This window comes from Thermobia domestica, chromosome 11, assembly GCF_964235325.1.
Source record: "Thermobia domestica chromosome 11, izTheDome1.hap1.1, whole genome shotgun sequence".
Taxonomy (NCBI): Eukaryota; Metazoa; Arthropoda; class Insecta; order Zygentoma; family Lepismatidae; genus Thermobia; species Thermobia domestica.
The window spans coordinates 225,220,105-225,233,647 of record NC_137464.1 but is presented as its reverse complement, the minus strand read 5'-3'; the positions used below and the strand labels follow the sequence as shown (position 1 = coordinate 225,233,647).

Genomic DNA, 13,543 nt, shown 5'->3' with positions numbered 1-13,543 from the left:
TCGGAAAATCTTTCTTTAAACTCTTTGCGACACTTGTGTACACAGCAATCACTTCGTCGTTTTGCTGTGTACATAAGTGCGTCGTCATAATTCTTAATGATTCGACGATAAGTTGCGGCTGTATTGTCCCCTTTCACCTGGAGAAACCGAATTATATCACGTAGTTCACACATGGCATGTACTTCGATTGTACTTGATATGTTTTAGTTCACACTTGGCGTTCACTTCACGTACTTCGATTGCATTCAATATGTTTCCACGCTTGCTACTCACAGTGATTCAATAACGGAGTTTGTCGATTGGCGTGGGGCTTGTGCTTTACCCAGGTTAATGAACAGCTTTGGTTTATCCCAGTTTTTCGTCATCTAGCGTGGTCCTCCTTGGCTTAACGAAGGTTGAAAACATAATCCCCCATAAACCTCTACTACTAAAATTGGGTTTTAGTTGATAAAAGCTATGTATTTATTATGTATGTAAGAATAAATGAGTATTTATTCTGAACGTTAGTAATTTTTATAAGTATATGAATAACTACATATTAATATGCAACTAATATATTGGCATTCCTGTTCTCTTCTGGAGGCTGCAATTTCTCGGAATCTGGAACAGTTAAGACTTGTATAGGTATTATTAGAAAATTTTGATATTCTTTTCTTTAAAAGAACAATCTACTAAGATAGTTTCCACAGTAGAGATGCATGCGAGCACGATTTCTTATACAGTATTACAAAATATTTTATTTTAATTATCACCTATAGAGCTATATTGGTAGTGTATTGCTATTTATATTAAAGTTCTTTGCACACATGCACGAAAGAATGAAGAATCAAAAAGCCACAAATAAAAGTAATCACAGAAAAGCATTTAAAGTCACGAAATAACACAAACTGTGTAGAAAATATCTATATGAGAAGCGTTATATATATTGATTTACACTTTGTTTTGTTTGGACACGATCACAGTAATTAATATCTTAGAACAAGATTTCTCAGAACCTCTGTAGGTAGTGTGTACGACTTATGCACTAAAAAATATTTTTGTAATTAAATTGCCAAACATCAATGTAAAATCAATTACTCTTCATTTTTTAAATGGATATACAATTAGATTAAATTACAAAATTTGCTTGTTGTGTTTACAAATTTACAGTAAATTTATACGAAAATATGATATTTTTATTGATAAAAATGTAATTTTACACCATTTCATATTAGTAATTTTACTTTATGGGTGTAAATTAATTTACATGGAGGCTTGGTAAACAGATTGCCACCGTTTTTTGTAAATTTACCTATGACATTTTTTATAGTGTGGTCGTATTAATAATTAATATGCTTTGATAGTACGCGAGTGCAAATTCCTACCTTAAAAGATAATTGTATTTTCACAATACAATCTTCCTTCAGCTATATTCCCTTGAACCAGCAGTATGACAATTACACCAAAAGTCAGTGAAATTTTGTGCACGAAGAGGTTTCTTCAAAGCTGCAAACAGACGGTAATCGGAAACGGGCAAGTCCTGAGAATATAGTGATTGTGGTGGCACTTGAAACTCAATATGAGCGTTGATGGTAGTACTCTCATGGTTCATGTGAGGTCTAGCCTTGTAGTACTACAGGAGTACACATTCACTCATTTCCTTTTTAGTTGTGCCTCTTTTGAATCTCTGAAGATTACTAACATATAATGTAATGTTAATGGTGGTCTCTGCTTCCAACCGTCAATCAGGATAATTCCATCCTTGTTTCAGAATTCTGTAGTTACGTGTTTGCTTGTCCCTTGGGATTTCTTTTCCGGAGCTCCATTCATACTTCCATTACATAGATTCAGCTTTGGTATCCGGTTCGTGGTAATATAATGCATATCTCTTCTCTGGTTATAAATTTGCAGTGAAGCATTCTGGATCTACCTTGTAGCGTTGCAGAAGATCGCAGCACAAAATCTTACGTTGTTGCCTATGCCTTGCAGTAAGAGCCTTTGGAACCCACATGAAAGACAACTTTCCTATTTTAAGGTGTTAGTGCACGATGCAATGCAGCGAGCATTCTCATTTTCGAGAACTAATACGGGTGTTCAAGAACTAATAAATCGATCCTTCTGGAACTGGTTCATTTCTCTGTTAATGTGCAACCTTATTTCTAACCATCTACACAATTTTAAACGAATTTTCCTGATGATACGAGCTCTCCACACACTGCCACTAATTGGCTATGAATCTCAGCAGTTTGTGGTGGACAAACACCGTGTGTATGGATTTTCTCGAGCTTTTCCCGTGTCCTCAGTTTCTTCTTCCCACATTTTCGTTCATTATCATCATCACCGTCTCCCTTACCCACAGATTATTGTGGGACTTTTAAAAAATATATCATAGGTATAAGTTGTTACACTCTCTTTCAGCATTATCCTTGCTGATCGCCTTCCATACTGTAAACTCGCTTAATGTCAGTATGAGAAATGCATAGCGGGACACAAGCATTACGCTCCGCTATCTTGTGCTGACATCTTACGGCAGACCTATATACTACCTCCTGGATTGAGGGAAGTATAAAGCAATGTGTAATTTATATGTTCGTAAACAATACACACCGAATCAACAAACCACACATACTGAAATGATAATATCATAAAAATATAATATTCAATCAGTATAAAGAGCAGCAAATTACAATTTAGTAGTCTTTGTAATCAAATCTGTTAAGGAACATGCAATTAAGTATAATAAGATTTAATCTGTAATAGCTATCAATTTGTTTCGTAAGAATTATTCAATATCCTGACAATAGTGTGATTTCTAATCACTGATAAATCAAGGATGCACCAGAGGGTAAGATTTCCCTGCAGTTTCAAAATTTCCTACAAGAAGATTATAGTACATTTCCGTCTATTATTTTGTAGACACCATTATCACGAAGAAAGAGTAAATGTCGACTGAAACCAGAGAATTCGTGTTATTATCCAGTCCAAACTCTTTCGTCAAAGCAAATTTCGCCGAGGTATTTGAACCTTATACAGGGTGGACCATTTATTTTAATACGCAATTGCAACTTTTAAACTAATGGACAAAACAACAATGAAATTTTGTACCGTGCAAATATAGGCAGGGAGGTATTGTTTGCTGTACTCTGTGATACTGTAAAGTTAACAGTGTTGCCAACCCAACATAAAGTTGCATTTTTCAAATGTCCCTACGTCAGGCTATTAAATATTTTAAATTAATATATAGAATGTATACGTAACAGACTTGTCATGCAGTGTTGCAATCTAATACAGTATCGCAAACTTAGAAAAACAATTAAGTTTTGGAGGGGTATTGTGCAAGTGCAAGTGAGACGGACAAGTGCACATTGTGCAAGATAATGCACATTCGAAGTATCTTAATGTCGAATACTACGCTTCCCACATGACGTATTCCGAACAAATAGGAACAAAATTACAAGGAATTAAAAATTTCACTTTTTTCAAAGAACTTTATTTCGAAGAAGTATTTAGATAAATATTACGTCCAATTACGTACATGATTTTAAATAGACATGAAGATCATAATGCCGTTTACGGCAATTTAATATCTCAAACAATTCCGGAAATATGAAATAAATAATAAAATTTGATATATTGCTTACAATGACCCATTTGTGAAAACTTTTTAAACCAATTGACTTACGCTACTTCTATAATATTACAACAATACCTTTTGATAGATGCAATTACAATAAGTTCTCGAAATTACATAAATTTAAGCAGTGTTGCAAACTTCAACAGTTTTTACGGTATCTCCGGAACTGTTTGAAATATCAAATTCCTGCAAACGGTATTGTATTCTTTACATCAAGTCAAAACTATCTGTATAATTGGATAAGGCACTTATATAAATAATGTTTCGAAATAAATCCTTTTGAAAAAAGGTCAACTCATCAATCTCTTGTAATTATTTCGTATTGTTTCGAAATCCCTTATATCACGATCATAGCACTAGACACTAAAATACTTTTAAGCACACTTGTCTCACTTGTCTCACTTGCTTTATTCGTGCTCTAGAGCCCACCAAAATGTGGATGTTTGTGATACTGTGACATCGGTAGTTTGTAACTGAGTAATAAAGTAACATTGTAAGTTTTCGTTTAATATTATCTTTTAAATATGTAATAATCTGATGTAATGCCACTTGAAAAATACAACTTTATGTTGGGTTGGCAAAACTGTTAACCTCATTTTTTCACAGAGTATTCCAAACAATGTCCCCTACTAATATTTGTACAGTGCAAAAATTCAAAGTTCTTTGTTAATTGGTTTAAAAGTTACTAATTGGTTTACCTTGTATATAAAGCTAACGTTGATCCTGGTGTGCTGTATGACTGCAAAACAAAGATTATTTTCATTTCCTCAAAAACGCTAAATTTTATCACGTGAAATTAGAATTTTCTTTCAGAACGTAGATGAAGAACATAAATAATTGGACATAACAAAATTTTAAGAACCCTGCTATTTTTGCATTTATTCGGACAGTGGAGTATGCAGATTCTTGAAAAAAAAAATATCTATCCCGAAATTTAATTCAATTTGTATCATAATGCACGTTGTGTCCAACATTTCTGCCTTTAGTCATATTAGCATAGAAAGATACTTACTTCGAATATATAATGAATGGTGATGATCTTTTATTATCATCCTAATTATGACGAAGATATAAATAGATTACAATCACTGACTGTAACGAGGAGTCCTGAGCTGATGACGTTACGCCGAGTACGTAGTTCAATTCACTGTGATTCCACTTCACTTATGATAAGCAAAGTACTCTACATATAATACAAGAGTGATTTTGAAGTTGTTTTTTTCTTTTCCCCCTTTTTCTATTGTATATGCAAATTTCTCCATAAAATATTTGAATAAACAAACGAACACCATGTCATGTCATGTCGTATATAATTATTTACTTTCTTTATAAAAGGAGAATTTTAAGTATATCAGAACAGTTCTGAATAACAGTTTTATATAAATATGTTCAGCAATTTGTTTGCAATGAAAGTACATGTGTACATTTTCATAGTTTATTGACACGGCAGCTGATTCGGCTCATTTACGTAGAAAACTTAAACAAAAGCAGAAAATTGATTATTCATGTCATAGTTATAAGATACGTTAAAAGAAATAAATCGTAAAGAAACAAGGACTTAAAACTATATAATAGGTGTTTCATCCAAATTTGTCTAATTTCAATTAATCGTAGAAAGGCCTAATTTCATGATAGAACAATGAAATTTCAGAGACTTCAAGAACAACTCATAAATTTTATTTTCCACATGCTAATGCACCGTCACATGTACCTTATTGGTAGTATGAATAATATCCTGTCTGTATGTAACTTCTTATCATGTTCTCTTCAACATTCCCCTGTTACTGTTGCAATTGTATCATAGATTCAAGTTCGTAAATCAGCAATATTGTTCACTGGAGTCGCAAACACACGATCCTTGATGTAACTCTAGAGAAAGAACTCCAACAGAGTCACAGATTTTGTCTCATCACATTACACCACTGCCTGTGTAGGTTATTGAAAGTTGCCATACTTACTTACGCTACCGTGGTGCTGTGTAGTGAGCAAACGGACAACTTCAAGACATGAAAACAGAACTTGAAGATCTGGCCTATGATTTGGTGTTGCCAGTTATTTCACAATTTATCTTAACCCTTAAAGGATCCTGGCTTTTTGGGCTATTTTTTAGACTTTCAGTCAAGCAGCTACTGTATCGTCACTATTTATCCTAGGATCATGGTTCATACCTCATTCTCTTTAGAATAGAGCTGGCTTTCCAATGGTACCACTTACATGCTCATACCATATACCAGAAGCGGGAAAAAATGTCAAAATGAAAATTTCGGAGGGAAATTTTTTTTCTCGAACTTTGGCCCCATCTGGACCCCCCTGTGTGATCGTAGTCATCTAAAAAAATCTGATAAACAGTACTTGGTATACTGAATGTGTGTGCCAAATTTCAAGTTTCTATCTTGAATAGTAAGGGCGGGAGAATTTTTATCAAAAATTCCCACAATGTCCCAAATTACCATAAAACACTATAATCTCAGGGAAAAAATTCCTGAGACATCCCTAATTACCCTAGGACTATAATCCGTCAATCATTCTCTTCAGAATAGAACTGTCTTTCAGGCGGTACCATTCACATGTCTCCATCATGTATCTAAGGCGGGAAATTCCTGATAAAAGGGATTTTGGGGGCAAAATGTCCCTTTTTTCAACTTTTGGCCCTCTGGACTCCCCCTGTTTTTACGCAGAAATCGGAAAAAAACTTCTGGTAAATACTACTCGGTGGACTGAATGTTTGTGCAAAATTTCAATCTTCTACGTGAAAAAATAGGCCCGCCAGAAAAAAATTTCCCTACCATGCCCCACTTTTACCCTATACAGAAGTATATTTGAATAAAAATTCACTGAGACGGCCCTAATTACCCTAGAATAATAATTCTACCGTCGTTCTCTTCAGAATGGAACTGCCTTTCAGACGGTATGACTCACGTGGTCCTATCATGTATGTAAGGCGGGAAAATGACGAAAAACGGGATTTTGGGGATAAAAAAATCCTTTTTTTACCCCTTTGCCCCTCTGGTTCCCCCTGTTTTAGCACTGACATCGGAAGAAAAAATCTGGGAAATACTACTCGGTGGACTGAATGTTTGTGCAAACTTTCAATCTTCTACGTGGAAAAATAAGCCCGCCAAAAAATATTGAACATAGGCTTAGAAAATGAGAAAAGAAATTTTTGACTTATGACGTCATCACCTCCTATGTCTGGACGCAGGACGGTCTGAAACCATACGTAATGTCTTCTACAATGCCTCTGGACTTGGAAAAAAAACCGGACGAAAAAGCTCAAATAGAAGAGAAATAACGCAATGTACCATGAAAAACGCGTATGGTACAAATTGTACCATAGGATCTCCAAAGGGTTAATCCGTTCACAGTAATTAATAGAAATTATGAAGATTTGAAGAGAAAATCCTGTATATTTCCTCCAACAATAATTAACATCCATTGCTGAAAGTATCTAAGTTCAACACTGTTCCCAGTCATACATTCTTAGAAAAAGTAAGTATTAGTGATATTGTAGTATTTGTTTATATCAAATTAGGAAATAGAAATTTGAATAATTCCGTAAGTAATGGTAGTATGCATGTAAGCTAGAAATCGTAGCCAAATTTGTATATTATTATTTTATGCATCGTTAACTTGTAGCTGTAATTAATTTTTTTTCAGTTAATTTCAGAATAAATGTAATAGAAATTCAAAAATATAAATAATTCGACTCTGGTTCTAATCAATTTTAACGAAAATCTTGTAATCGATACTTTAAAGAGCTCGTTTCAGTAATGAAAGGGAAAGAATATTATTTGTGACGATGTAAGTGCTTGCGACTCACGTTATCTTCTCACGTTGTTATTATTTCCATACATAAAATGTTTCAACAGTAGCTGCTCATGAAGTCATGAAAGTACTGACTTCTGATGAGGAAAAACCACCCTATATGTAATGATAATTTTAACGTTCATGGCTGTATGAGATTGAGGAAACACCATATTACACGTAAGAATAATTTCAACGTTCATGGCTGTATGAGATTGAGGAAACACCATATTACACGTAATAATAATTTCAACGTTCATGGTTGTATGAGATTGAGGAAACACCATATTACATGTAATGATAATTTCAACGTTCATGGCTGTATGGGATTGAGGAAACACCATCGTATATATAATGATAATTCCAACTTTGAAAACAACACGTAGATGACATGTATTAAGTAGTGTGTACTTATTAATAAAGTGCTCTATTATAAAGTATTTACAATTGTAATTTATAATTGCGACTTTACTTTCCATTTGAGAGTAACGCTTTGAAATTAACTGAATAGAACTTTTAAGGAAGTGAAATTGTAAAGTATATATATAATTTATAATTGCGACTTTACTTTCCATTTGAGAGTAACGCTTTGAAATTAACTGAATAGAACTTTTAAGGAAGTGAAATTGTAAAGTATATATATAAGTTAAAATAAAGACATCTAATTAAGGTATGAAATTGTTGCTGCAGTTTGTTGATTTTTTAAAAAATATTTATGTTTTCTGCTTAATGAACTGGTTGTTTTTATCCACAGATTATAGCCGTACAGAGGTATCATTTGCGATAATTAGTATGTTTCTAATGATGATGGGGTTCTGTTTTTCAATATACACGTTCAGGAATCCTCGATATATGTTCAAAAGATTGGCTGGAGGTATTCATTTTATAACAGGTGAGTGGCCGTTTATCTGTATAGTTTGTTATTTTAAATGCCATAAAATACACTGACATAGTTAAGCTATAGAAATGTGCAACAGTTAAGAATATATATATATATATATATATTAAAAAATCTTAAAAGCTGTTGAGTGCCTTAGCCATCTTGAGTTTTCACCTCAATTATATATTTACTAGTAGCACTATCGGATGTCTCTTGAACGATGAAATTTTACATCAAATCAAAAGAAAGTGGTGCAATATCGTTAAATATCGTTAATATCGTTAACTAAAATATGTAAATTCTCAACAAATTATATATACAGGGGCCGGCAAAAAATGTTATCACTGATAGGGAAGAGTTTGAAATACATACACATTTAATATACGCCTTCAACCTGTGAACCAGAAGTGTTAATATCTAGGTACACTCATGTCCAAAATGATTGTCGCATATCTATAACTGTCTTCTTGTAAGAATATAATTTGATAATGGTTTTGCAGGATACTTTTAATACTGATACTATGTGTATAATCGGGAAATGTATATCTGTGGTAAATTTCATAGGAAAAGAATTATAAACACGAAAATTAGAATGAGTAAAACAAAATGTTGCTAAATGGACAAGAAAGTTTTATTGTTCTTATTTACTGCTCTTTTGACATGAAATCTGCCACATACATCTCTTTGCCGATTATTTACATACTAACATTATAAGAAATACCGGACGAATTCGTTATTAAATTATATTCCTACAACAACACATTTATAGGCATGCGACAATAATTTTGGACATGAGTGTACATATGAGCATTTTGTAAACTATTGAGTGCACGACCTTTGAACAGATTCTGCAGACATTCTTTGTTGAAGGTTACGTATGTCTCGCGGTTTTGTTGAGTCCTTTACCATTCCCAAGAACCAGAAATCACACGGACTGGGCCTGGTGATCTTGGCACCCTTTGTGATGGAGCACGCTGACCAATCCATTATCGACGAAATGTCCTGTCCAGGTAACTGTAAACATCCACATAGTAGTGTGCAGGCGTACCGCCTTGTCGAAAGTAACCGCGTTTGAGAATGGCTATTGAAAGGTTGTTTTTTTTTTTTTTCTATGTAATGAGTTAACATATCCAAATAGGAGGTGCAAGTTACCGTTGCAGTGTTAAAAATATAGAAACCCACTATTCTCAACTTAGAAACGCCACATCATATGTTTATCTTTGGGGAGTTCCATATGTATTCCCTTACTTGATGTGGATGTTCAATAGCCCAAATCACAAAGTTGTGTTTGTTAACACGACCACTGACGTGAAACATTGTTAACTCGGAAAAGATAAACAGTACCAATGGATCCACTTTTGTCATTTCCACTAATATTTCTGCCATTTTTACGCATGTGATTTTATCGTTGTCAGTAAGTGGATCCAATTGGATGTGATATGGTTTTAAGTCCAAATCATAATGGTTATTTTCCATTCTAACAGAGAAAGTGACTTTCTTGGGGCTATGGTATGACTTCTTGCACTCCTAATATGTAGTACTCAGTTCTGACATTTCTGGGTCGTCTACTGTTACTTTTATATTTATTGCTTTCAAAGCAGGTTTGTTCAAATTTCTCCCATACTCGCCAAATGCTTAACTTATTTGGGGATCTTTCTTATACCACATTATAAACTTGTTTCTTGCTACTGTAGGTGATTAAGATACTTCCATCCACGCTGTAATCGTCCTTCGTTTCTTGAGACATAATCATGTGGCGTCTTTTATTTGAAAAGGAACAAAGAATATATCGTATATTAGGGATACCATTTTATTCCCGGGTATGCATATTTTTTGGTGTATTTGAGTTGATAGCTTCTACATATTAAACTTTAGAGATGTCGTTGTAAATAGCTTTGCTGCTAGCGAAGAACGTAAATATAAATAAATTAATTAATCTATCCCAAGATCCCTGATTTGGTTAGGTTTGTAGACAAAGAATGCTCTTTCTTTCTTTTTGACCAAAGTAGAAAATAAACTTGTTACGGAAACCGCATTCCATCTGAATTCCTTACATGAAACACAAGGATAAAATGTGAATTCTTTACTTCAGAGAGTTTAAAACATTTCACCGTCCTTTCTAAAACTCTTCAAGTAAAGCTTAGATGAATCATACACTCGCTTTTTTTCAGGTTATCCCGACCGGACGAAAAAATTAGGAGCACAAAAATCCATAATTCTCATAGTAAGTCTACATAAATATCACACGATTTGGTTGGGCTCTTCTAAGTTTTCAATGCTCAGACTGCATCGACCAAAACAAAGTGTATTTATGTTCCCTAACGAATCAATGCTCAAAGAAAAAAAAAAGTACACTATCTCAGTAGCTCCACCACTAATAAAGGGGTTAAGACATTCTATATTCTCTAGAAAACACAGAACAATTACAAAGTGAAAACCATGATGAAATATTCTTGGATGTTTGTTCTTGAATATGAGCAGTGGCCGTGCAGCTAGAACCCAGACTATGATAAGTATATCATGGCTTTGCAATTTTTCATTGGTCCTGGAGAAGTTTCCGACTTAAGTTTCTCTCGATGGATATTATGGCTAGATTTGACGTTGATATTGTCGACCTCAAGTATTGCTTTACACATTACATACCAGAAAAACTGCAACTGAAACTAAAGTTCATTCAACGAGCCTTCTGATCCTGATGTAAACATTGCAGAATGGTATTACTCCGCCAGTCATCGAACGATTGGCTATCGGTCAGCGCTTGTTTCAAGAAGCACGTGCTTGTAGCCAGCCAATGTTTTATATATATTTTCCGCACGCGGCCATATTGTAAACTGTGATTCGCGCGTAAGATGGGTGAAAGCCACTTTCTGCGCATGCGTATTCTCTTTTATTGCATTAATTCAATTAACTTCTTAGATATAGTGTTGTTTCTGTTATTTAATTGTAAGGAAATTGTATTTCTGGTAATGATCCTTATAAGGAACAGAAACATTGAAAAGCAGCTTAGTTACCAATGGACTATTTCCTTCTGCCGCATGAATGTTCCAAGGCTCTTTAACCAATAAAATGAAACAATCATCACGTGTATTTGTTTACATGAGGTACTGTACGTTCCTTGAATAAACTTTACACCTAATGTTTCAAAAATTTTCCAATAAAGAATAAAAGGCAATGCTTACTATAAACTTTCGAAAACATGCAAAAAGCATTTTTATCCCTCAAAAAACTGAAAAATATCCCTAAAAAACTGGCGAGCTAGTCCCCCTATGCCCCAGGCTAGATCCGCCACTGAATATGAGCTACAAATCAGTGAAGTACATGTCAAAGAAAGAAAATGGGCGACTTGGGTTGGATTCCCGATGGGAGTTCATGTGGTTCGGATTCCACGTTAATCAGTAGGTCCACGTCTCATATAGCCTCGCTGCTTAACGGGACGTTAAACTCAAAATCAACTCAACTCAACTCAAAGAAAGAAAAAAAGTACAAATTTTCTTACGTAAATAGTCATAATGCACACTTTTGGACACCAAAGAGGCTAAGAGTACTCTTAAAAGGTCTGGTAATAATATGCATTAACAGTTTTAGCTAACATACATAAAAAACATACCACTGAGCCACCACCATTTGAAAATTAGTTTTGTATGTAGATGTGCAAACTTGCTACACAGTTTTAGTTTTGCTCTCTTATTCTAGATGGGTTGCCACTCTAAAAATAGGGTTATTTCAGATGGTTCCATGAATCATCATCATAATAGGTATTTTGCCCATGGCAGGTCACTTGACGCAGCTGAGAAGCTTCCATGATCCACAATCCTCTGCTAACCTCTTCGTCTTCACGTATGATCTTTCTGCTTTTATACCGTCCATTAATTGTAGTCTCCTTCGCCCCTTCCCACTCTTCCCTGCCACAATACCTTCTAGCACGTCCCTCATGATACAATTTCTTCTTACGGCTAGGCAATGTCCTAACCAGTTTCTCTTCCTCTTCTCAGTAATATCTAAAAGTGTTCTTTTCTCCCCCACCCTTTCTAACACCATCTCATTCGCTTTCTGCTAGATCCAACTAATTCTTTCCATTCTTCTCCACACCCACATTTCGAAAGTTCCCCGATACCCGCCCGATAAACACCACTTTTAACCGAAAACACTTATGTGTCGGATGGGGAGGATTGCGTGCTAAAGTGTAATTGAGAGCAATGTCGGCGGTAGTTTACTACCAGAAGGGCAACTCCTACAGAATTTGTCTAAATGGAGTAGCTAGACGAAGTGTTCTGCGAGAAGGGAGCAGTTTTCCAGTAGCCGAGGTGACGGAAATCATATTGATTGGTACTGTTAACTCGGACGTTAGTCCCAGGCGTGGTCAAAGTGACTTTAACGGCTGGGATACTGCGGGGTGGAAGGCAACGGGAAACCACCACTCTATTTTTCCCTAGTTTGCTGGCAGCAAAAAGAGAACATATGTACAATGGTCTTTCGCAGGTCAAAATATAGTTCCGAAGATAAAGTATCCCTCATTCGAATCTCCGGGAGGGCCATGGCTTGGGAAGAACTATTGGATGAGAAAGGTATATACAAAGTTTCATTAAAAACGGATGAATTGTAGATATTTATCATGGAACAGAAACACGGACAGACAGACATAGAGACACTCAAATGGCAGTTGAATCGAACGGTAGGAGCTCGCTGTGCACGCTTCAGTTAAATATTTGTAAGGAGTTTGGCTTAACAAAACTCTTTGTACAGTTACCCCGTGTATCCATCAACTCTCAAGAACTATTTGATGTATTACCATCAATTTTGAACAGAGTATACTAGTTCAAAAGTTAAGAATTGAGTGCGTTGATGAGTTGGTTTACAAACCGGAAGTGGTGAAATTAACCATTTCTCGACTTGGTTAACGTTGACCACTGTAGAGCAAAAACTGTAGTAGATAGCGATAAGCAAATTCCTATGTAACACTACTCAACAAATTTAATATTATCATTACTCGCTATTGTTGTTTTGCAACATGGATTTTTTAAAAAAAAAAAATACTTTTCTTTGTCAATGCATCATGCTGAATGCGAAACTGACAACGAAAATGTCATTCGACTTCCGGTTTAAGAATTAAACTATGTATTGTCACCTACTTGAGGTTATATTCCACACGTCTCATCTTTGGTCTTCAAGTTTGTGAAATATCAATGTAAACGAATCAGACAGTAGTCAGCCCAAAATTGTAGGGAGGCCCGGAAGGGTCTGGTAGA

The 13,543-nt window shown here is 34.9% G+C and overlaps 1 protein-coding gene across 2 annotated transcripts in view; it reads left to right on the top strand.

Annotated features, from left to right (window-relative positions):
- Positions 1 to 13,543, top strand: part of LOC145664772 (voltage-dependent calcium channel gamma-7 subunit) — a 282,980-nt gene that overhangs the window by 251,756 nt on the left and 17,681 nt on the right. The window contains exons 4-5 of one of the 2 annotated variants that reach the window (XM_081731719.1): positions 583 to 624; positions 8,172 to 8,309. In XM_081731719.1, coding sequence (XP_081587845.1) covers positions 583 to 624; positions 8,172 to 8,309 — 180 coding nt within the window. The remainder of the gene's footprint in view (positions 1 to 582; positions 625 to 8,171; positions 8,310 to 13,543) is intronic. The other variant, XM_081731721.1, reaches the window with a different exon arrangement.